At 57.2% G+C, this 21,024-nt stretch overlaps 2 protein-coding genes and 1 long non-coding RNA gene across 9 annotated transcripts; 1 reads left to right on the forward strand and 2 right to left on the reverse strand.

Annotated features, from left to right (window-relative positions):
- Positions 1–19: 19 nt before the first annotated feature.
- On the forward strand, positions 20–11,887 carry Extl1 (exostosin like glycosyltransferase 1). 6 transcript variants are annotated; one of them, XM_027937444.2, is made up of 11 exons: positions 20–1,603; positions 5,196–5,286; positions 5,550–5,657; positions 6,485–6,604; positions 7,019–7,151; positions 7,331–7,437; positions 8,152–8,241; positions 8,873–8,959; positions 9,354–9,514; positions 10,378–10,546; positions 10,704–11,887. In XM_027937444.2, the coding sequence occupies exons 1-11, from the start codon at positions 831–833 to the stop codon at positions 10,878–10,880; spliced, it is 2,016 nt and encodes a 671-aa protein (XP_027793245.2). In that variant the 5' UTR covers positions 20–830; the 3' UTR covers positions 10,881–11,887. The 6 variants fall into 6 exon arrangements, with proteins under 6 accessions (XP_027793245.2, XP_071473607.1, XP_027793247.2 ...); XM_071617506.1 differs by lacking the exon at positions 10,704–11,887 and adding an exon at positions 9,515–9,671 and having other exon boundaries at positions 9,354–9,398; positions 10,378–10,445; XM_027937446.2 differs by lacking the exon at positions 10,704–11,887 and adding an exon at positions 9,515–9,697 and having other exon boundaries at positions 9,354–9,398; positions 10,378–10,433.
- On the reverse strand, positions 9,044–10,559 carry LOC117794776 (uncharacterized). Its single transcript, XR_004618642.2, has 2 exons — positions 10,447–10,559; positions 9,044–10,247 (listed from the first exon to the last, which is right to left on the reverse strand). It is a non-coding gene; the product is annotated as an uncharacterized lncRNA (long non-coding RNA).
- Positions 11,888–13,688: 1,801 nt separating the features above from the next.
- Positions 13,689–20,350, reverse strand: Slc30a2 (solute carrier family 30 member 2). 2 transcript variants are annotated; one of them, XM_027937626.2, is made up of 8 exons: positions 20,301–20,350; positions 19,398–19,618; positions 18,693–18,839; positions 17,254–17,407; positions 16,581–16,758; positions 15,772–15,877; positions 14,517–14,651; positions 13,689–14,224 (listed from the first exon to the last, which is right to left on the reverse strand). In XM_027937626.2, the coding sequence occupies exons 1-8, from the start codon at positions 20,348–20,350 to the stop codon at positions 14,079–14,081; spliced, it is 1,137 nt and encodes a 378-aa protein (XP_027793427.1). In that variant the 3' UTR covers positions 13,689–14,078. The 2 variants fall into 2 exon arrangements, with proteins under 2 accessions (XP_027793427.1, XP_027793428.1); XM_027937627.2 differs by lacking the exon at positions 18,693–18,839.
- Positions 20,351–21,024: the final 674 nt, after the last annotated feature.

The following is a 21,024-nucleotide window of genomic DNA, read 5'->3' on the forward strand; positions in this document are numbered from 1 at the left end:
GCTGCGAGGGAACGAGACGACGCTGGCAGGGCTTGGGGGACACGGGGCAGGGGCTCGGTGCCCCGGGCCTGGCTTCTGCCCTGTGACAGCTCTGAGCCTGAGGGTGCCGGGCAGCTGCGAGCTTGGGAAGGGGCTGCATTTCCTGGGCTGGGGGCGGCGGCAGGGTGGAAGAGGACCAGGACCCTGAGTCCCCCTGGACCCCCCCGGGGCAGGGTCCCTGGCGGCACACAGGTCCTGCCTTCAGCTGACTCCGGTGGCCCAATGGGTGTAGCGTCTAATTTTAGTCCCGCCCAAGAGTGCCTGCCAGGGGCCACAGCGGGGGCCAGGGCTGCTCAGGAGCTGTCCAGGAGGGCTGGGTAGGGGACACGAGCCTGCTTCCTTCCAGCCCATATCCCTAGCCTGGCTGCCCCATGGAAGCCCCCAGCAGCCCTTGTGGCCTGGCAGATGGCCTTCCTCTTGGTCCAGGGCAAGGTCAGGGGTTGCAGCCGGGAGGGCAGAGGGCCACAGCCTTACTGTCTGGTCAAGGGTTGCATCATCCTGAGCCGTGCCTGGCGGCAGGGGCCCTGTGAGGAGGGCAAAGGCTGCCTTAGTGTCCCAAAGCCAAGGAAGCAGAGTCCCCCTGGGAGCAGGAGAGCAAGTCCAGAAAGCTGGTCCTCCTCACGTGTGGCTGGTGACTCCCCGCTGGACCTTAGGCAGGGAGCTGCCTCGGTGGGCCTCAGTCTTCCCGTCTGTACAGTAGGCACGCAGGACTAGGAAGCTGACCTGAGGCCTGCTCTTCCTGTGTGACTGCAGAGCTGCCCACTTCCCCAGCCCTGGCCGTGGGCGGCCACATGCAGTCCCTGAAGAGAAAGTCTCTCTGGGTGGCACTGTCAGCCTCCTGGCTCCTTCTCGTCCTCCTGGGGGTCTTCCCCCTTCTCCGCCTGGCAGTGCCGCCCAGGCCTCAGCCAGGGGCCTCCCCAGGCTGGCCCCGCTGGCTGGATGCAGAACTTCTGCAGAGCTTCTCCCAGCCTGAGGAGCCTACAGAAGATGCCCCTGCGTGTCCTCGATCCCCCCATGGTGGCCGCTGTACCTGGGGAACCTGCTTTGACACCTCGAGGTGCAGAGATGGCCTCAAGGTGTTCGTGTACCCAGCAGCTGGACCGACCTCCGAGATGCATCACCGGGTCACGGCCTCCCTGGAAGGCTCGCGCTACGGCACCTCCAGCCCCGCCGAGGCCTGCCTCCTCCTCTTCCTCAGCTCGGACACCCCAACTGGAGGCTGCAGCCCGGAGCCTCCACACTGGAACTCAGGCAGCAACCACCTGGTCCTCAGCCTCCACTCAGCCCCTTGCCCCTGGGCCTCTCAGCTGGGACGGGCGATGGTGGCTGAGGCCAGCCCCAAGGTGGACACCTTCCGTCCCGGCTTTGATGTGGCCCTCCCGCTTCTCCCCGAAGCTCACCCACTGCGAGGCGGGGCTTCTGGCCAGCTGTGGCAGCACAGCCCCCAGCCCGGGCTAGCCCTGCTGGCCGTGGCAGAGAAGATGGGCAGGTGGCGCCCGGCAGACGTCTACTCCCCTCCTGTTGGCTGGGACGGGCACTGTGAGCAGGACTCTGGAGCTGAGCCGTAAGTGAACCTTCCTTTGCGGGGGATGGATGGGAGGGGGACAGTGAGAGGAGTGAGCCCAGGCCAGAGTTTAGGGCAGGAGTGAGATGGAGGACCCAGAGTCATGGCAAACTTAGGTGTCAGCTGAAGCAGGAGGAGATCAGGTTAGACAGCAGGGAGCACTTTCATCGAGATGGAGATTTGTCTCAAGGGGTGTCAAAGGCAGATTTTGTAGTTCTCCCTTGGGAATCTTCAAAACAAAACATGACTCACGCTTGCTTATTCCCTCTCATTAATCCAATTCCTCCTACCCTAACATTTTATGTAACTACACACTTGCAAGATGCTTACTCTGTGCTAAGCTCTCTTATATAAATGATTATGCATAATAAAATAATACTAATTGCTATCACTTAAGTGAGGCTTAAGAGAGGCTAAGTAACTTATCTGAGGCCACCCAGCCAGAATGAGAACTGCTAGTATTTTAATCCAAAATTGCCTGTTTCCAAAGCCTTCCGTATGAGATTTCTGAGTTGGGTTGTTATTGTTTCATTATTTGTGGTGGTGCTGGGAATCACAGGCCTCAGGCATGCAAAGTACACACTACCACTGAGCTATCCCCCCAACCTCCAGAATTCTGAGTTTTGACCTTGTCAAATGCTCCAGAAGGTGGAGAGATTAGTAGTTGTTCAGAGCTAGAAGCTGCTCCTGTGGCTAATCTTGGGTTTAACTTCTCAAGGAAACAGTCTTTGGTTGTTTCCAAAGCAAATATGTGTGTCTTGAGTTAGATCTAAAGAAGGACTTCCTGCCAGTGAGAATGCCTGAATATAGATAAGGGCATGGGTGGCCTATGGCACATGGCTTATGCAGAAATTTCCCTTCACTGGGCTTGCTGGGGTGACACACCCCAGGTGATAAAGGAGTTAACCCCTAAGCTTCTGAACCCCCACATCTCCAGGAGGCCAGTGGTCTCCAGAGGCTGTCTGGGCAGCCAAAACATGGAAGCCTTATGAGGTTGTCCAGGCCCATGTGGCAGAGGGCTCCCTCCCCATCCCCTGGGGCGGACCTGAGTTGGAAACTGTCACTCTGGTGTCCCTCCTGGGCTCCTCCTGGGCTCCCTTTCTGTTCTTGCTGGAACAACATGGCTATTCCAAGCTCTGCTTCCCTCCCAGGCATTCCTCACGTGGCCAACCTCCAATCTGGCCACTTGGGGTTCCTGGGGCTTCTCCCAGCCACAGGGCTCCCCTGGGAATGAAATCCCTCCTCCTCCTAAGGCACTTGGGGGCCTCGGGGCGCCAGGCAGCCAGGGGTTAAAAGGGAATGGCCCTGTCATTCCCCCGGCCCTCCAGCGGGACCTGTCCCTAGCATCTTAGCAGCAACCTGAAGAGGAGCAGGGGACCCCCAAGGCCCCTCAAGCTCAGCACTCGGCCCAGGCAGAGGCTCACTTTTGGTGACAAGTCACCACGCCACCCCTGGCTTTTCTGATTTCGCGAGCAGGTGGGTGCGGGCTAAGTGTCCCTAACGGGTCTAAAATGGACCAGACCCCATCCCCGTCTGGCTTTCCAGGCCTTGGGGGCCACCCTCTGCTGGTTTGCATCTCTATTAAGTCTACTTCCCAGGGTTGAGCGTGGCAGTGTCACCGTCCTTGACCTCTGCCCACCTGCAGGCGTCAGGACCCCCCTCTCTGGGATATCTTGAGCCTCATTTTCTCAGAAGTGCCCGGCAGATGCCTGGGCCAGACAGACGTCCAGGGACAGAGGAAGAGAGGGAGGCCGATGGCCCCGGGGCCAGCCCGAGAAAGTGGCCTGAATAAACAAGCACCAAGCAGAGAAAGAGGCGATTCAAGTCCCCGCCACAGTCCCACATTCCCTCAGCTGGCAGGAGGGCGTAGGGCCAGGCACGGAGCCAGGTGCAACTGTGGCTACTTGTCCCAGGCGCCCCTGGAGGGAGGCCTCGCCATCCCCATCTAGGGCGCAGGACACGGGGGCTCAGAGAGTGGTGTGAGGTGGCCACGCGAGGGCCTTAGGTGACAAGGGGGCCTGTTCACCGAGCCCTCGAGCCCTCGCGTCTCGAATCAGGCTCTTGGAAACCCTGGAGTTCAAACAACTAACCCTTGTCCTCTGGGCTCCAAAGCCCGTGTTTTTCCACCCTGGTTGAATAGGCTCCTGCTGCTTTGGAAGAAGGTCCACCCATTTAAATTGTTATTTATTTCTATGAATAGGTGCTTCATTCACAGGGTACAAAATTCCAAAGGCATAAAAGGGTGTACAGTAAAAAGTCTCCTCTCCCTCCCACCCTGTCTCCTAACCACCAGGTTTCCTTTCTGGAGCCAAGTACCAGTTTCTCCTGTGTCCCCCGAGAAGCTCTGGGCACGCACACATGTATAGAGCCCCACCCCCATCTTTTTTTTTTTTTTTCTGTAGCAGAGATTAAACTCAGGGTCACTTTACCACTGAGCTGCATCCCCACACCCTCAGTCCTTTTTATCTTTTATTTTGAGACAAGGCCTCACTAAGTTGCTGAGCCCAGCCTTGAACTTGTGATCCTCCTGCCCTGCCGAGCCTCCCAGCCGCTGGGATTACAGGCGTGCATCCTCACACCCAGCTGCCACCCCATACTGACCTTCACTGAGCACAGTTCTCCGTGCTTCACATGCACTGATTCGCATCATTCTCACAGCAACTCCCAGAGATGGGAAGCGTGCACTGTTAGTGCCCCACTTAACAGATGAGGAAACTGAGGCCCCAAGGTCTGCTGGGGGACCCAGGAGGGCTTCCCAGGAGGTGGTGCTTGCGCTCACATGTTAACATGGAGCAGGAGGATTCCTCAGGTTTCGAGTCCCAGCCGGGCCCCAGGCTTCTCTGCAATGCAGTCCCCCATCCCTTCAATGGGGACTGGTGCTGAGGCTGCCTAATATGTTGAGGTTTCTTGAAGATCAGGTTCAGCACCAGACAGGCCCCCTATTCGTCAGTCTCACTCTGAGGCCCTGTCAACCCAGGGGTCCTGGTCCCCCTTCTTTCCCCAAGTTGGGTCTTGGGCAATCCCAGGGAGGTGGCTCTGACTTCTACCCCTCCCCCAGGGCAGGCACAGCCTGAGCGTGGCCCTGGGGCTGGCGGGGAAGAGGTGGGAGGAACAGAGGAGGCCTGTCTGCCTGGCGAGGGGGCCTCTGGGCAGGAGCTTCCTGTGGTTCCAGGCTGGGGGCCCAGCCCACCTCCTGACAGAGAGGCCTTTCATGGGCCTGGGCTGGGGGTGGGGAAGGGCTGGGCATGGAGGCCACTCAGGTGAGGGATGTGGAAGAGTCTCCGTGTGGCAGAGTGGAAGTGGAAGGGGCCTGGGAAACTTCAGGTCCCACTGCCTCCCATTTTGCAGGTGAGGAAACTGAGGCCCAGGGAAGCGAAGGGAGGAGCCTCAGGCTGAGCTAGAACCCGGGGCTCCTGTCTCCTGGTCCAAGAGCAGAGGGGGACGTGTGTAGCGGGTGTGTCAGTGTGTGCCACAAGGGTTGGTCAGCACGAGGACGCGGTGGCAGGGCTGTGTTTGGGAGCCATGGTGTGGGTGCTAGGGCTGTGGAGGGACCAGGTAGGGAGAGGTATCTTAGGCTGCTGTGCCTCCTTAGGACACTCCCAGGGGAAAGGCCACCCAACGCCACGTTCTGCCTCATCCCTGGCCACCGTACCGAAGCCTGGCGCTTTCTCCAAGCCCTGCAGGTACAGTCCTTGGACATCCCCATCCTCTGTCCCCTCGAGCTGGCAGGTATGCTGGGCTTCTGGGGAAGGGCAGCAAGCTGTCCACTTCTCTGCTCTAGGGCTCAGGGGTGCAAAACAATGCTTCATCTTCAAATCAAAAACCATTTCCTTTTCCTCCTCCCCTCGGCCCCGACAGCAGCAGTGGCTGTCTTGGAACTGGGGTAGGGGAGGAATGAGGGTGTGGGGGTGGGACTGGCTTCCCCAGTGACCACCCTGCCCCCTAGGCTGGCTGCATTCCTGTGCTTCTCAGTCCCTGCTGGGAGCTGCCCTTTTCTGAAGTCATTGACTGGACCAAGGCCGCCATTATACTGGATGACAGGCTCCCGCTTCAGGTAGCTCAGATCCCTGGGCACCGGGTGGGGACCAGACATGGGAGGGACTTCAGAATCCTGGCCGCAGGCTGACCTCAGTCCTCCTTCCTGTCCCCCATCTATGTAAATTGACTAATCTTCCCAGCCCCAAGCCTTCCTCTGGGGCTCCCTTGGAGTCAGCAGGAGGGGGAGACCCTGGGGGCTCTGAGAGCAAGCCCTGACCTCTCCCAGCCTGTTTCTCCATCTCTAGGAGGATGATCCTCATGGCCCAGGTCTAATGGTTCCTGTCCAGTTAAACACCCAATTTAAGGAAAAGCTTCAAAACAATCCAAAATCAGAAGGCTTCCCGGGGCTTGGTGGGGAGAGGTTTGCACAGTGACGGTGACTGTGCCATCTGATGTTACTAATTTTGCCCAGCTCAGAAAAACATGTGAGCCTGCCTGAGTCCCCTGAGGAGTGAGCACAGTGCAGGGAATTCACAGGAGCCACCGTGCATTCACTGAGCTGCTACAATGGGCTAAGCACTTAGTAGGTGTCATCTGATTTAACCAATATGATCATCTTAGGACAGAGGTGCTATTGTCCCCATCTTACACATCAGGAAACTGAGACTCAGGTTAAGCAGCTTGACCGAATTTGCATGGTTACAAAGCATCCTTTAAACCCAGTTGTGTGTCACCCCTGAAGTTGATGGCCATGTTACCTGGGACTTGTCCAAGTGTGGCTGCTGTTAGCTCTGGGGACAGGGCCTCTGGTTTCCAGATTTCCAGCACAGGCTCCTCTTTCCCAGGGTCAGTCAGAGCCTGGCCAGGTCCCAGGCCTGCTCCTCTTCTCCCTCTGTGCCCCAGGTCCTGGCTGCCCTCCAGGAGATGTCCCCTGCACGGGTCCTCGCCCTGCGTCAGCAGACCCAGTTTCTGTGGGATGCCTACTTTTCCTCGGTGGAGAAGGTCATCTGGACCACTCTGGAGGTGAGGAGCTCCCTGGTCAGGGGCCTGACCCTGGACTCCTGTTCATCCGGCCCGCGCCATGGTGGGATGAACCCGAGACTTAGCTGTGACACTTGGGACCTGTTTCTCTCCAATCTTGACCTCACTCTCCCTTTCCGCAGAGGGTCAGCTGGTGGCAGCAGCTGCCTGGGTGCTGGTTTGGGAAAAGTCTCAGGACCTTTCAGGATTCTGAGAATGTCATGACCTTGGTTGGTGATGCCTGGCTTCTCAACCTCTCTGCTCCCAGGGGCCTGGTGACCTAGCTGCTGCCCTCCACAGAGACTGAAGCGGGGTGGCGAGGGGCTGCGACAGACCCTGACTTTCCCAGACCCACAGGGCCTGCATGGGGCCCCAGGAGCCACTCCCTGCTCCCTCTGCACCCCCCTCACTTCACAGATTATTCAGGACCGGTTCTTTGGAGCACCCACTCACCCCTCTCTCCTGTGGAACAGCCCCCCAGGAGCACTCCTGGCCCGACCTACCTTTTCCCTGAGCCCCCAGGAGTTTCCCTTCTACCACCTGCAACTAGGTATGTGTGGGTGGGACAACTTGTCCCCTCAACTCTAAGTCTGTCCCCACCTCATCCATGAAACCCCTCCAAGACCCCCCCAACCCCCAGTGTCTCCTGGCTCTGGGGTCCCCCACTCAGGTCTCTCTGCACAGGGTTCCAGCTCCTCCCACCCTAACAGCCTTTGTGTCCTTCTCCAGGCTCTCGCCCCGAGGGCAGATTCAGCACCCTGATCTGGGTGGGCCCCCCTGGCCAGGCCCCCCTGAAGCTCATCCAGGCTGTGGCAGGCTCCCAGCACTGCGCCCAGGTCCGGCCCCTTCACCAGCTGGAGGCCTGGTACCCGGGGGGACCCCTGAAGACTCCTAGACCCCAAGGATGAACACGCATTGGGGGCGGGAGCGGGGAACAGGGAGGATTTCCAAGGGTTCTTCTTGCCTTCTTTTTTAAGTTCCAAGTTTCTTCCCTTCCCCCAACTTCAGGGGACTCCATAAAGGCCCTGAGAGGCTGGAGAGCGGGGGAAGTCGCCCATTCTTCCATTCACACCCCTCCATCCATTCAGTCCTTCGCTCTGCAGTCATTTTCTGGGCCAGGCCCTGGTAGAGCTGAGGCTGCAAAGAGAAAGCAGGAGAGGGCTCTGCCCCAGGATTCGGATTCAGTGGGCATTTCCTCCTGCCAAGGGAGGAAGCAGCTCAGCCAGGACGCAGAAGGAACAGCTCCACCAATGGGACACTGGGGCTGGGCGGGGCTGGCATGACAAATTTGCTGGAAGAAGAGCAAACCTTGAGGCAGGAGACAGAGCCCAGGCTAGGGGCTACCAAACTGCACCGGAATTCCTGCCTTCCAGAAACCCAGAGTCAAGGACAGGGAACCCAGGAGAAGACGGGGATCCCACTGAACCATCCCTTCTCTCCCCCACACACAGCGGCTCTCCCACGTTCCTTCCGCCTTGACAAAGATTGCTCCTGGGACCTCTTTCTGCCCCAGACCCCACACTTCAGGAGCAATCCCCCTTTCCTCCTAGATCCTGGTTCTCTGGAGCAGTGACAGGCCAGTTCCATCCAGGTGGCCTGAGACAGCTGTGCCCTTGACTGTCATTGAGGGGCGCAGAAAGGTGAGGGGTGGGATTGTGCTGGGAACTGGGGAGGGCGCCCGTGGCTGTTTTACTTGGGCCCGGGCTAGAGTCAGACTTCTACACAAGCCTGCAGAAATCGGGCCACAGGTTCCAGTTTCAGATCTAACAGAAATGGTTCTCTTCCCTCCCTGGCCCTTGTGAATCATGCTTCCAGAGCATGAGGGAAGGCAGAGGAGTGCGTGAATGTCTCAGATGAGGGATGGGGAAAAACCTAGGACCTTAGGGAAATATGGACACAGGGCAGCAAATTGGAGCCGGTGGCCTCTGAGAAGCAGGATGAGTGTAACTGCCCACTGGCCAGGGGTCCCTGGGCAAGTCCCTTCAACTCTGGATCTGTTTCTTTCAAATGAAGGAAGTTTGACATCTTCCCCCAGGGTGGATGTGAGTGTCTAATATGACGGTAGAGGAAACCTGAGATGTCAAACCTGAAGGGCCCCTGGGGACCAATGGCTCCACTTCACCAAAGGGAAAACTGAAATCGAGGGTGGACGAGTCCCAGAGGCCTGTGCGTCTCCGTCCCTTCCTTCCACACCGTGTGGAAGCGCTCCGACTTATTGGGTCGGGGGGTTCTCGTGGCTGAGTTGCTTGCCCCCCCTACCCCTCGCTGCAGGTCAGTGACCGCTTCTTCCCGTACAGCGCCATCAGCACGGACGCCATCCTCAGCCTCGATGCCCACACCAATCTTTCCACAAGTGAGGTGAGGCCCAGGCTCAAGGATTCCTGGGGACAGAGACTCAGGGCGCTGACAGCCCCTAAGACTCCCAGGGGTGGGACGACCAGGGGTCCTAAGGGGCAGACTTTTATTCTGGAAACCAATGGAACAAGCCAGCAACCTCTTCTTTAAAAATCCAACAGAAGCTTCTGCAGACTCTTCAAAACATTGCCTTTGTGGCTCCCTTATGAGAAAGTTCCCCTAGGAATTCCCTGGAAATGTTAATGCTATACTTCTTGTCAACTTGAAGTAATGGCTCCCTCTCCCCAGAGCCCTGTCCCAGCCCCTCAGCCAGACCGGCCTTGCCTCTATAGGATGTGAGGATGTCCCAAGTTGGTCAGGAAGTCCTTCCTCAGAGCTCACTTAAATCCCTCTCCAGGTGGACTTTGCCTTTTCGGTGTGGCAGAGCTTCCCAGAGCGGATGGTGGGTTTTCTGACGTGCAGCCACTTCTGGGACGAGGCCAGGGGTGGCTGGGGCTACACTGCTGAGATGGCCAACGAGTTCTCCATGGTTCTCAGCACAGCTGCCTTCTACCACAGGTACAGACACAGGCCCTGGCACAGGGATCAGAGGACCAGAGACCCCTCACTGAACCAGCAGTAGGGTGGCCTAGAGCTCAAGGCCCAGATCTGCCAGTTATGAGACCCTGGACAAGTCTCCCCGCTTCTCTTGAGTCTCAGTTTCCTCATCTGTAACGTGAGAGTTTACATGTCACAGAGGTGGTATGACCATCCCATCCCTGGACACAGATCTCAACAATATCTAATGTTAAGTAGAACCATCCCAGGCTTTCAGGAATCTGCCTGATGTGCCAGTCTTGGGGCAGGATCTAGATTCTGGAGGGCCCCTTAAACACATTTAACCAAATCTGAGTAACGTGGGACCTTCTGCAGATTCATCCTGGAGCTCTGCCGGGAATTCTCAGTAGAGTGAAGAGGAAGCCTGTGTCTGCAGGGTGGACCCAGCTTGTCCTGTTGGGGGGCCAAGGTGTGGTGGGAAGCAAGTGACACTCAGCGCAGCATCAGCGTGGTTAATCCTTCCTGAAGCTGGTCTTTGGGTGCCATGCTTGATGGTTTGGGAACCAGCTGATCCATCCCCTCCCCATATCTGGCTCTGCCTTATCTCAGACCTCAAGCCCAGGCTGTGGGCACCAAGCTGAGGGAGAGGACAGGCTCACACTATTGCAGGCAGACTCACCACGGGCAGCGCACATTGAGAGGGGCTCATACCAGGAGTGGGCGCTCTCTGAGGCAGCCAGAGCCGGGATCAGGGCTTTGGAAAGAGGTTTGGGGATTGGGGACAAAGGAGAGGGGAGGTCAGGAGGGAGGAGAATGAGGCCTGGGGGAGGGGATGAACTTGGCTGCAGTCTCTCCTTGTCCATCCTCCCTCCCTCCCTCCCTAGGTATTACCACACCCTCTTCACCCACTCCCTGCCCAAGGCTCTGAGGACCGTGGCAGATGAGGCACCCACCTGTGTAGACGTCCTAATGAACTTCCTAGTAGCAGCAGTCACCAAGCTGCCCCCTATCAAGGTGCCCTATGGCAAGCAGCCTCTGGGAGCTGCTGCACTGGTGAGGAGCTCGGGTGGACACTGGGAGGGCACGGGCTGGGGGAGGTGGAGTGGGAGTCCCTCTCATGTCCTAATCCAAATCCTTCTTGCTGCGGGCAGCGGGGGGCGGGGTTGAAAGGGCAGAGAAGCCATCGGTGCATTTCTCTCCCACCTCTTAGGCTCCTGGTGGTCCCGGGCCAGAGCCCCAGCCCTCCGCCCCGGACTGCATCAACCAGATGGCGGCAGAGTTCGGCCACATGCCCCTGGTATCTTCTCGCGTCCGTCTGGACCCGGTGCTGTTCAAGGACCCGGTGTCTGTGCAGCGAAAGAAGTACCGCAGTCTGGAGAAACCCTAGGAGAGACCTCGGTGGCCGCAGCGGCACCTGCCTGCGGGACGTCGGAGATCCAATCAAAACAGCCAGTCGGCCAAACGTCAGATCTGGGTCCGCCAATCACGGCCAGGGAGTCCTGAGGGGCGGGGCCTCCCCTCACTCGGGCGGGGCTGAGAATGCGCCCCACTAGGCGGCTGCACCTGTGCTTTGGGTAGGCTGGTTCCCGTGGCTGAAGGCCTGTCTTGGCCTCTCCGCTGAGCTGATTTCTACCTGTCTTTCACATCCTTGCCCTTCACGTCGGATGGGGTCGCTCTGCTGCTTAGAGCTCGCTCAGTCCCGGCAGTGTTCAGGCTGGCTGGCTGTGTGTCCACCGTTGGGTCCTAGGACCCGCCTGGGAGCCCCGGAGGGTGGGTCGTGTCCTCTTCTCTCTGGCCTGGCAGGTGCGTCGCAAATATTTGACGACTAGATAGATAGAAGGGACATTGACTCTATGCTGGCGTGGCGGAGTGTGGTCTGGGTGTACCGAGACACAGCTATCCGCAGACGTCTAAGTTGTCAGGCTCAATCTTCGCGCCCCAGAGAAGCAAAGAGGTGCCCGAGAAGCCAGGAGTACGGATGGAAATGCAGGCTGTTTGTCCCAACTTTGCCAAAGATCCTTGGCTCTGTTTCAGCCGGGTGCCTTGCATTACCGTCCTGGGCCACTAGAGGTCAGCGCCGCCCCGCACTCCCTACTGCGGAGGGCCCCGAGTTTTACACGCACACCTGGTGAGATGGTGGACAAGGGGCGTGGAGGGTCAATGGTGTGTGCAGCCCGGAGACTCCAAACCGGGAAGGAATCTGAAATAGCATTACCCCATTGGTCTGCACACTTGGAGATCATTAAGACGGGCCATCTCCAGGTGGGCTGGACGGGAGGAGGGATGCCCCAGGTCCCTGTGGGTGAGGGTGTAAAGGGGGAGGGGACGCTGGTTCTCCCGGGTTCATCCACCTGGAATTGGAATTATCACTTCCGAAATAAATTGCCTGCCCTTGCCCCTCACGCTCAGGCTATAAATACCCTTACAGCTGCTGTGGGGCGGCAGGGAAGCTCAGGACTCCCCCACCCCCCCAGCATGGCGACTCCAGAGGGAGGGGTCAGGCCAGGCCCAGGGTGTCTGGTGTTTTCCTGCTTTGAAGCTTTGGAAACTCCCGTGACTAGGTTGCTGGTCAGAACACGCCGTCCCCTAGGCCTCTCCAAAGCCTCCCACCCCCATCCTTCAGCTCGACCTCTGGATGACGTAGGTGCTCCCTGGGGCCAGTCACAGCTGGGCCTGCAGAGTGGGCTGTCCCTTGGGAGACTGTCAGCTGCTTAGGGTGGAAAAGGTCTGGAAACTAAGCGGGGGTTGGGGAGGCTGGCCCAGGGTCAAGAACAGTTGAGGGTGGGTGAGGAAGCACACAGCTGTGACCCAGGCAAGCTTCCAGGAATGGGGAAGGCTCCCAGCAGGGGCCCAGCCAGGGGAGAGGCACCTTTCCAGTCTTGGCTTCTGTACCCAGGATGCTGAACTGCCTTGGCATGGCTGTGCCTGTGGGGAGGGCACTGCTGGCTTCAGGGGCTCATACTGTACCAGCATGCAACTCAGGGCATGTCCCCATCCCCTGCATAAGGGTGGTCTAGGGAAGGGAGGCAGAAATCCTAGACCTGCCTCATACTGGCTGTGTGACTTCAAGCAAGTGACTCAGTCTCTCTAAAAATGGAGGACAGCAATGCCTGTCTCTCAAGAGGGGTGTAAGGACTTGGTATACAGTGAAGCCCAGGATCCAGTTTGCTGGGGCCTGCAGGAGTTGAAGAGTGGGCCCTCTGAGACTAGAGTCAACTGCAGCAGCTACAAACAGTGGCCCCTACTTCCAGGCCAACCCTGATCCCACAGATATTGAGGGGTTGAAGGACCCCCTGAACTACATCACCAGAAGAAGAAAGGCACAAAGAAGTCATTTTATTAATGGGGAGAGGCTCAGAGGGGCAAGTAGTTGACCAGCCCCCTCCCCCCCCCACACACACACTGGGCAGGACAAGAGCTCAGTACTGCCCCTAGGGAGGCTGGGAAGCCCAGGGGGCTTCTCATAAGCAGCCTCAGACTGCAAAGTCCCCTTTCCAGGAGGATGAAGGGAACTACTCACCAACAACCACTGGTGCTTGGCAGACTGTCCTCACAACAAGCCTGTGAGGTAGGTGTTACATTCTTGGTCTCCAGACAAGAGGCATTGAGAGGCCCACTGGCCAAGGTCACCTGCTCATGGTGGCAGTGGTAGACATTAGGCCCTGAGGTTCCCTAGTGTGTTGACTCTGTGGGACTGGGGACAGGTCTCCCCTCTTATATCTTGTAAACATACCCAGCCCCTAAGTTAGAACTGTTCATGCACAAGCCCCAGGAAGCCAGGGCCCTGGACTGCACAGGCAGGCCACAGAAAAGGTTCAGTCATGAGTTCGGGCTTGGCAGTCCTTGCACAGCCTGCATATCAGGGCAAGAGAAGTGGCCCTGGGGCTGTGTGGGCCTGCCCCCACCTGAGGCAAGGCTTCCTGTGTTGGCACAGCTTCCTGGGTTAGGAAATAAGGAAAGATAAAACCATCAGGTTCTTACCTAGTAAGAAGTCTCCCCCTCCAGGAAGGGAAGCACTGGCCCATAGTACATGTGACTAAGGCCCAGACAGGCCTCAGATGGCCCCTGGCTTCCCATCTCAGGGAACTCTCACAACTCCCCCATCCCCTGGCCTTAAACCATTTTGTCATGGCGATGGCGGAGGTAGAGGTTCTGTTCCACGGCTTCTTATAGGTTCATAGGCAAAGGCCAATCATGCAGGTGGGAGATGCAGGTCAGTGAGGACACCTTGAGGCCAGTCTGCCCTTTGCTGTTCCAGGCTGTACCTCAATGCCTCCCCACTATGGGTGTCAGCTCTGAAGAACACAGCCCTCCGGAGCTGACCCTGGGGATCCGGAGCCTGGTTAAACTGGCTTTACATCTGCTGAGTCCCCACCCAGGTGCTGGCTGTTGTAAACAGGGGAGGCCAGGAAGAGGCCCACCGCTGCGGTAGGCAGGGCTCCATGCTGAACCCGGAGCAGAAAGAGGCATTATAAACCTGGTTCCTAACACAGTGGGTAGGCAGAGTCCTGGTGGAGGCTGTGGGACATTCGGTCCAGCCACCTGCAAGTCCTGGCCACACTTCAGCTGGTGCCTGGCTAGGCAGTCAATCCGAGGGGCCTTGGCACGCCTGACAGTCCTTCATGTCCTCAGAGTAGTCCTCGATCTGAATGGTCATGGTGTGGAAGTTGAATTTCCCCTGGAGACAGGTGCTGGCTGCCTTCAGAACCGCCTGGGCGTCTGCGTTCTGAGCTGGAGGAAGAGACGACCGAGGGAGACCTGTTTACTCAGTGCTTGGCCTTGCAGGATCAGGAGCCCCGTGTCATGCTAACCCCAGCAGAACAGGACAGGCTGATCATGAACATGAGAGAGACCAAGTCTGAAAGCAGGGGCCAGGGCGAGGAGGACTTGACCCCCAGCCTCAGTTTTTTTTTTTTTTTCCCAAGGATAAATGAGATCATGATGACCAAATGACTAATGTGCATCAAGTACTCCCGGCCCCTGGCTGCCTCCCCTCGCCCAGCATTGGGTCCCCACCACTCACCAATGGCAATGTGAACAGACAGCACGGGCTGGGTCACGGTCAGTGCCCAGATATGCAGGCTGTGCAGGGCTTCTACCCCCTCCACCGATAGCAGCAGGTCACGTACAGCCGTGAAGTCCACACCCTTGGGAGTCCCTGAGGACGGCAGGGACAGAGGCTCAAGGAAATTGCCCTCCTACCCTGCTCTTCAAGTGCCCTCTCCTCAGAGGGGGTCTCCTTGGCCAGCAGGCCTGGTGCTGCCACCACCTCCCCAAACTGTCATGCCGCCTGCCGCCTTCCTGCTCCCACATCATCTGAAATAATCTTGTTAATTCATTTCCTCCTCTAGAACAGAGGCTCCATGGGAGTAGAACCATCCTTTTTGTTCACCACCAGAACAGTGCCTGGGGCATAGTAGGTGCTCAATCAGTGTTTTATGTATTTATTTTGATACTGGGGATTGAGCCACATTCTCAGCCCTTTTTATTTTTATTTATTTATTTATTTTGGAGACAGGGTCTCACTAAGTTGTGAAAGACTTGCTAAGTTGTTGAGGCTGGCTTTGAACTTGAGACCCTCCTGCCTCAGCCTCCCAGGTCACTGGGATTACAGAAGTGCACCACTGTGCCTGACTAACAAGTGCTTATTTTTTAATGGGGGAAAAAGTTCTGACCTGAAGTCACATTCTCCTGCTGACCCCAGGCCAGCACCCATTAAAGTCCAAACCTGTGACCTTGGCCTAGGACCCAAAGCCCTAAAGCACAAGAAAGCCAAGGTGAATAAGATGGTAATTCAGGGCAGCACCGCTCCGGGACAGGGGCATGGTTTGGGCCCTGTGATGCTGCAGGAAGGGCCCGCAACAGGGTGTGCTCAGTAATTGTCCCGGGGTTAACCGTCCCTTTCTGAGCTTCAGTCTGTCCCCTGTGCCATGGGAGCACAATCTGACCCCACTTCCCGTGGGAGGGTAACTAGAGATCGAGGGCCTGCCTAGGGTCTGTGGGAACTCCAGGTGCTACCAGACACCACCCAGAAGCCACCTGGGTAGGCAGGGGACATGCCCAGCAGGGAAGGAGGCACACTTGGGCTGGGGACAGTTCCAGGAACTGGCACACCTTAGGGCTCAGCTGAGGCCAAGATCAACCTGGGGCCCCAGGAGGTTTTCCAGCAAATGCAGATCCGAGCTCCCTGCTGGTGTGCAGAAGCCCCGCCCACACCCTGTGTAGACGGACAGAGCTTGAGAGCCACAGGCCAAAAGAAAGTCCACAGACCATGTTACCTTCCATCAGCACCAGGATCACATCTCTCAGGATGGTCAAGGTCGTTCCCAGGACCAGGAGGGAGAAGAGGAAGGTACAGATGGGGTCCACATATTTGTATTCTGGCTACAGGAGAAGCAGAAGGCAGACTCGGGGTTCAGTCACTAGCTCAGCTTCCCTTCCCCCCACCCAGCATGTCAGGGAGAGGGATTCCCTCTGTAGGATGCAGGTGAGCCTCTCCCTGGCCCTGCCTCCCAGTTTCTCCTTTTTATTCCAGAACAGGCAGGAGAGATCACAGCACAGGGTGAGGCCCAAGTCCTTCCTCCTCATCCTTCCTTGAGGGGCTGAGACATAGGCAAAGGTACCAAAAAAAAAAAAAAAAAATCTCAGGCATCTGGTCCACCACCCGCATTTTACAGATGGGGAAATTGAGACTCAGGGAGAGCAAGCAACTCACTTGGCATAACACGGTTCAAATCAAATGCCTGGCCTTTCCACAGCACCTCACTCCCTCTGTGATGGGTAATGCACAGGCAACACAGTCCCAAGTCGGAACATGGGTCCACAACTAACCAGCTGTGTGACACTGTGCAAGTCACCAAACCTTTCTGAGCTGCATAAAACACTACCACCCACCCTCAGGGTTGTGTGAAGACCAGAGGTGATGATTCTTGGTAGATGTTGGATAACCATTCCTTCCCTCTCCCCAGCCTTTTGCCCCAAGCTAGGAAGATGTTAGAATCTGGAAAGCGCAGGTGCAGAGAGAAGCTCCTGGTGATCTACACTCCCTGGCCCTAGCCCCACCCTCCTTCCTGTCCCCATCTCTGACCTTGAAATATAGAATAAAAGCTGCAACCAGGACGCCCAAGCTCTGCAAAAAGTCCCCAATCACATGGATGAAGGCAGCTCGGACACTGGGGTTCTCTTGCTGCTGGCTGGTGTCTTCATGGCTGTGTCCATGGCTGTGACTGTGCCCGTGGCCAGACTGGTGAAGGGTCAACCCCATTCTACAAAAGTGGAGACAAAGCCCAGGGATCACTAAGGTAGCAATAGGCGCTTCAAATCACCCAAATCTGTGGGGCAAAAACGTCAAGCCCCCACACTCTGGCCAAGTGAGAGCCCGGCCCGTGTGGTCTTGGTTCTGAGCCACATGAGAAAAGGGCTCAGCTCCAATGCCAGGCGATGCCCGCTGACAGAGCTCAGAGCAGGAGGGCATGCACAAGTCATCCAGTTCACCTATGTCACAAATGGAAAAACCGAGGCCACTGCACAAAGGAGGGAGCCCAAATGACACTCCTTTGCTCTACACAATACTGCTCCCACCGAGACCAGTTCAGCCACATCCGCTTGAAAAAAGACCCGGATTATGTCTGTAGGGACATCTGCGGCAACCAGACTTATCCCTTCCCACTGCAGGTCAATTGTGACATGGCCTCCTTCTTCCAAGAACAAAGGTACAGTGTGAGAAGGGGCCACCCATGGGGAATCGGGGCCACACTCACATGATGTTCACAGCCACAGCACAGCCCGACGTGATCAGCATGGTCCCCCCTTCGATCTCGTAGTTCCCAGAGATGAGTCGCTCCACAGCCAGGTACACCAGCACCCCAGTCACGACCCAGATGGACAGCACAGAGACCAGGGCTCCCAGGATTTCTGGAGAAGAACCCAGACCCCAAAGCCACCTAAGCACACAGCCCTATAGCTGAGGGGGGCTCCCCCACCTCCATGCTCTCCCCTTCCCTCCCCTCCCCTCCCTCTGCCTGGATCGGCCTGGGCTTCTCAGAAGGGGTGGCTGGTACCTTTCCCAACCACTCACATATCTGAGAATATCAGAGCCATTTGTGGTACTGGGGGGTGAAACTCAGAGCCTCACACATGCTAGACTGACACTTCCACTGAGCTACACCCTCAGCACCTTTACAACTTTATTTTGAGACAGGGTCTTGCTAAATTGCCCAGTTGGCCTCAGACTTGTGATCCCTCTGCCCAATCTCCCAAGTAACTAGGTCGAGACAGAACATGCACCATCATCCCTGACTATAACATGAGAGTCAGAAGGAGATTAAGAATTCATCGGGGCCAGCAAGGTGGAGCAGGCTTGTAATCCCAGCGGCTGGGGAGGCTGAGACAGGAGGATTGCGAGTTCAAAGCCAGACTCAGCAACAGTGAGGGTACTGAGCAACTCAGAGAGACCTTGTCTCAAATACAAAATAGGGCTGGGAATGTGGCTCAGTGGTTTAGTTCCCTTGAGTTCAATCCGCAGTACCAAAAAAAAAAAAAAAAATTGAATTCATCTGGAAGCTTAGCAGGGTGGCTCACATTCGCAATACCAGTGACTCGGGAGGCTGAGACAAGAGGGTCTCAAGTTTGAGGCCAGCCTTAGCAATTTAAGGAGGCCCTAAGTAATTTAATGAGACCCCGGCTCCCAATAAAAAATAAAAAGGGCTGGGGACGTGGCTCAGTGGTTGAGTGCCCCTGGGTTCAATCCCCAGTACTAGAGGGTGGTAGGGGCTTCCGAGAGGAGAGGCTGGGCCATGCCCCAGGAGGAGAAAAATGACAAGGCTAGTGGGAAGTGAAGGGAGAGTTTAAAGCCTGTCTCCCAGCAGGCTTTGCTAACCTACCCTCCCCCCAGAGTTGATCCATGGAGTTATGTGCAGTGTTAATGCCATTGTCATTTGTTCCTGGGGTTCCTGAGCCACTGCTTCCTTCAGAAGGTGAACTTTGCTTCCCTGAAGACTAGGAGTTCCTGGATGACTGGAACCGGGGCTACCCCATCAGACTAGGAGTTCTCAGAGGACAGAGGCCACCTAAGGTTGACAGCTTCTTTGCCTACCCAAGTCACCCTCCTGACCTTACTCAGGGATCCAATCCACCCTAAGAACCCCTGTTCTGACCCACCCTCCCTCAACCCCATCTCCAGCCCAATAGGGGTCCTCACCAGCTCGCTGCCAGCCGAAGTTCATGGTCTTGGTGGCTGGTCGGGAGGACATCCATAGAGAAAAGAGGCTGATGAGCATGCTGGCAAAGTCAGTGAGCAGGTGAGCTGCATCTGTCATGATGGCCAGGCTATGCGCCAGGTATCCCCCTGCAAGGGCAAGGTCAGGAGGTCCTTATCAGTTCACCAAAGAGCCAACTCCCTAGACTGTGTGCAGCAGGGGAGACCCACAGGTTCTGGAAGAAGACACTGAGTTCAATGGCCTCTCCACCCATTAGCTGTACAACCAAGAGCAAGAGATTTACACTCTGAGCCTGGACTTCCACTGTCTGTGAAAAGGGTTAACAACATGTACTTGAAGGGTCAAGGTGAAAATCAAGTTTAGATAGGACCTGGAAAGCATAATAGGTAATCAGTACATGCTCTTTCCTTCTAGGAATTCAGACCTTCCCTATCTACTAGATGTGGGTGACCTTTGAAAGATTACTTAACCTTAACATGCCTCAGTTTCATCACCTGTAAAATAAGGAGAATAACAACAAGCACCGTAGGTCTAGGTTGCCCTAGGGGTTGCCCTAGGGGCACATGAGATGACGTGCATATAGAGGACTTAGCTCATCAGTGCACAGCACCTGGGGCTATTGTAATACAGGGAACATCCAGGCGGCCCCCTCGCCTGCTTCATTTAGCGAACCCAAAAGTCCTTACCAATGACTTCTCCAATCATGAACACCAAGCAGATGGCAGAGGCCACGTAGAGCTGGCACCGGGCCTTCTCCTTCTTGGGGTCACAGTGACTGTCAGGACCCTTCTGAGCATGGCAGTAATGGTTGCTCCCAGCCACGAGGTCAACAGTCTGAAAGTTCAGGCCAGGCTCTGGGAGAGAGATCCATCCACTCCCCTCCCGCCACAGAGATCCTATGTATGACCTGGCCAGGGAGGAAGGGAGAGAAATCACTCAGCAGGGAGATGATAGGAGCAAGGATGGCTGACTCCAGTCCCATCTCTCTGTGAGGCCTTGGTGTTCCCATGTGTCCAAGGGAAGACCAGCTAGGACACTCCCAAGTTCAGCAGTCCCTGGCCAAAAGGTAGGAAGGCCGTGTTCAGAAGAAGATGCTAAGGGAATGGGAGTCTAGGGGCCCTGGGGGTGGTGGTGGGGTGAATGGGCGTGTTCCCTCCCCCATCCTTTCCAAAGCGTGTTGGAGTGACTTTGGGAACTAGCCAAGGGGCAGACTGTCCAGTCAATCCACGAGAGAACGGAGCTAGGTCTCAGAGAGAGGAGCAGAGCCTCCCCCTCCCTGACCTACTGGGGAACGCAGGGCGGGCTCACAGCGGGTCTGCCCTGGGGCAAAGTGCTGGACTGGAGGTGGAGCCCCAGGCATCCCGCTACCTTCCCCCACCCGGAGAGGCAAAGGTCGGGTAGTACAGAACTCCCCCAGGAGAAGCGAACCCTGGGGTCACAGGGTCACGGTCTTTTCCCCGGGCCTCACTCCACCCTCCCGCGTGGTCCCGGTTCAGGCCTCCGACGAAACCAACCACAGCCGGGATGGCCAAGGAGGAGGCGCGTCTGACGCCGCCCGAATTCCCTTTCTCCCCCGGTTCCCGCCTTACTGGATTCCGCGCCTGCACTCCAACAGGTGCTGCTTCTCCACGGTGTCCATGGGGACCTGCGCGCCCCGAAGCGGGTCCTTGAGCCGTGCGCCCTAGAGTTTGCGCGCGGAGTTCTTGGCCGCACCGCACACTCCCACCTGTCACGAGGTCCCTGCCGCCGCTGTGCCGACTGCTCCCTGCAGCTGCCGCTCTTGCTCGGTGCGCCCAGCACTCTAGGTCTCTGGGCCAGTCGCTGAGCCCCGCGCCGGCCCGCCGGCTTTATCCCCGGCCCTTGCCAACCCGTGTGAAGCAGCCCTCCGCGCGTCGTGTGCAAAACCGACGGGGAGGGGGAGGGGCCGGCTGCAAAGGCTTCAGTGCTGCCTGGAGCAAGGGCCCCCTGCGCCCGTGGGCCCCCAGGAGCCGCCTTGACTGCTACCAAAGAGCCTAGAGGCTAATCGCCACGCGGCTGCTTGCTGTTGCTAAGTTAAGACTAGGTGACCGCTGCGCGCACTCTTCCGCCCTTCGGGAAAGTTATGGGGTCCTTGTTTCTAGAAATCCACTCGGGTTGCTCAGAGAGCAGGAATGGTCCCGAGGCTCAGGTCGTGTCTCCCCGGGATTGATCATTTTTTCCCCTGGAGGGAGGGTGTTCCCCTGAAGTCGTGTGTGTGTGTTTTCCCTCCCACTCGGGCGGGGGCTAATCCTGAGGGCGGAGTATGCTGCCAAACTGGAGAGGCTGCCTTTGAAC

This window comes from Marmota flaviventris, chromosome 10, assembly GCF_047511675.1.
Source record: "Marmota flaviventris isolate mMarFla1 chromosome 10, mMarFla1.hap1, whole genome shotgun sequence".
Taxonomy (NCBI): Eukaryota; Metazoa; Chordata; class Mammalia; order Rodentia; family Sciuridae; genus Marmota; species Marmota flaviventris.

Coding starts and splice junctions, on each gene's coding strand:
- Extl1 (XM_027937444.2), top strand. CDS start 831: ATGCAGTCCCTGAAGAGAAAGTCTCTCTGGGTGGCACTGTCAGCCTCC. Junction 7,152..7,330: donor CTTCTACCACCTGCAACTAG/GTATGTGTGGGT, acceptor GTCCTTCTCCAG/GCTCTCGCCCCGAGGGCAGA. Junction 8,960..9,353: donor CCAATCTTTCCACAAGTGAG/GTGAGGCCCAGG, acceptor ATCCCTCTCCAG/GTGGACTTTGCCTTTTCGGT.
- Slc30a2 (XM_027937626.2), bottom strand. CDS start 20,350: ATGGACACCGTGGAGAAGCAGCACCTGTTGGAGTGCAGGCGCGGAATC. Junction 18,840..19,397: donor CATGATTGGAGAAGTCATTG/GTAAGGACTTTT, acceptor TTGCCCTTGCAG/GGGGATACCTGGCGCATAGC. Junction 14,225..14,516: donor GTCTGTTCACATTGCCATTG/GTGAGTGGTGGG, acceptor CTCTTCCTCCAG/CTCAGAACGCAGACGCCCAG.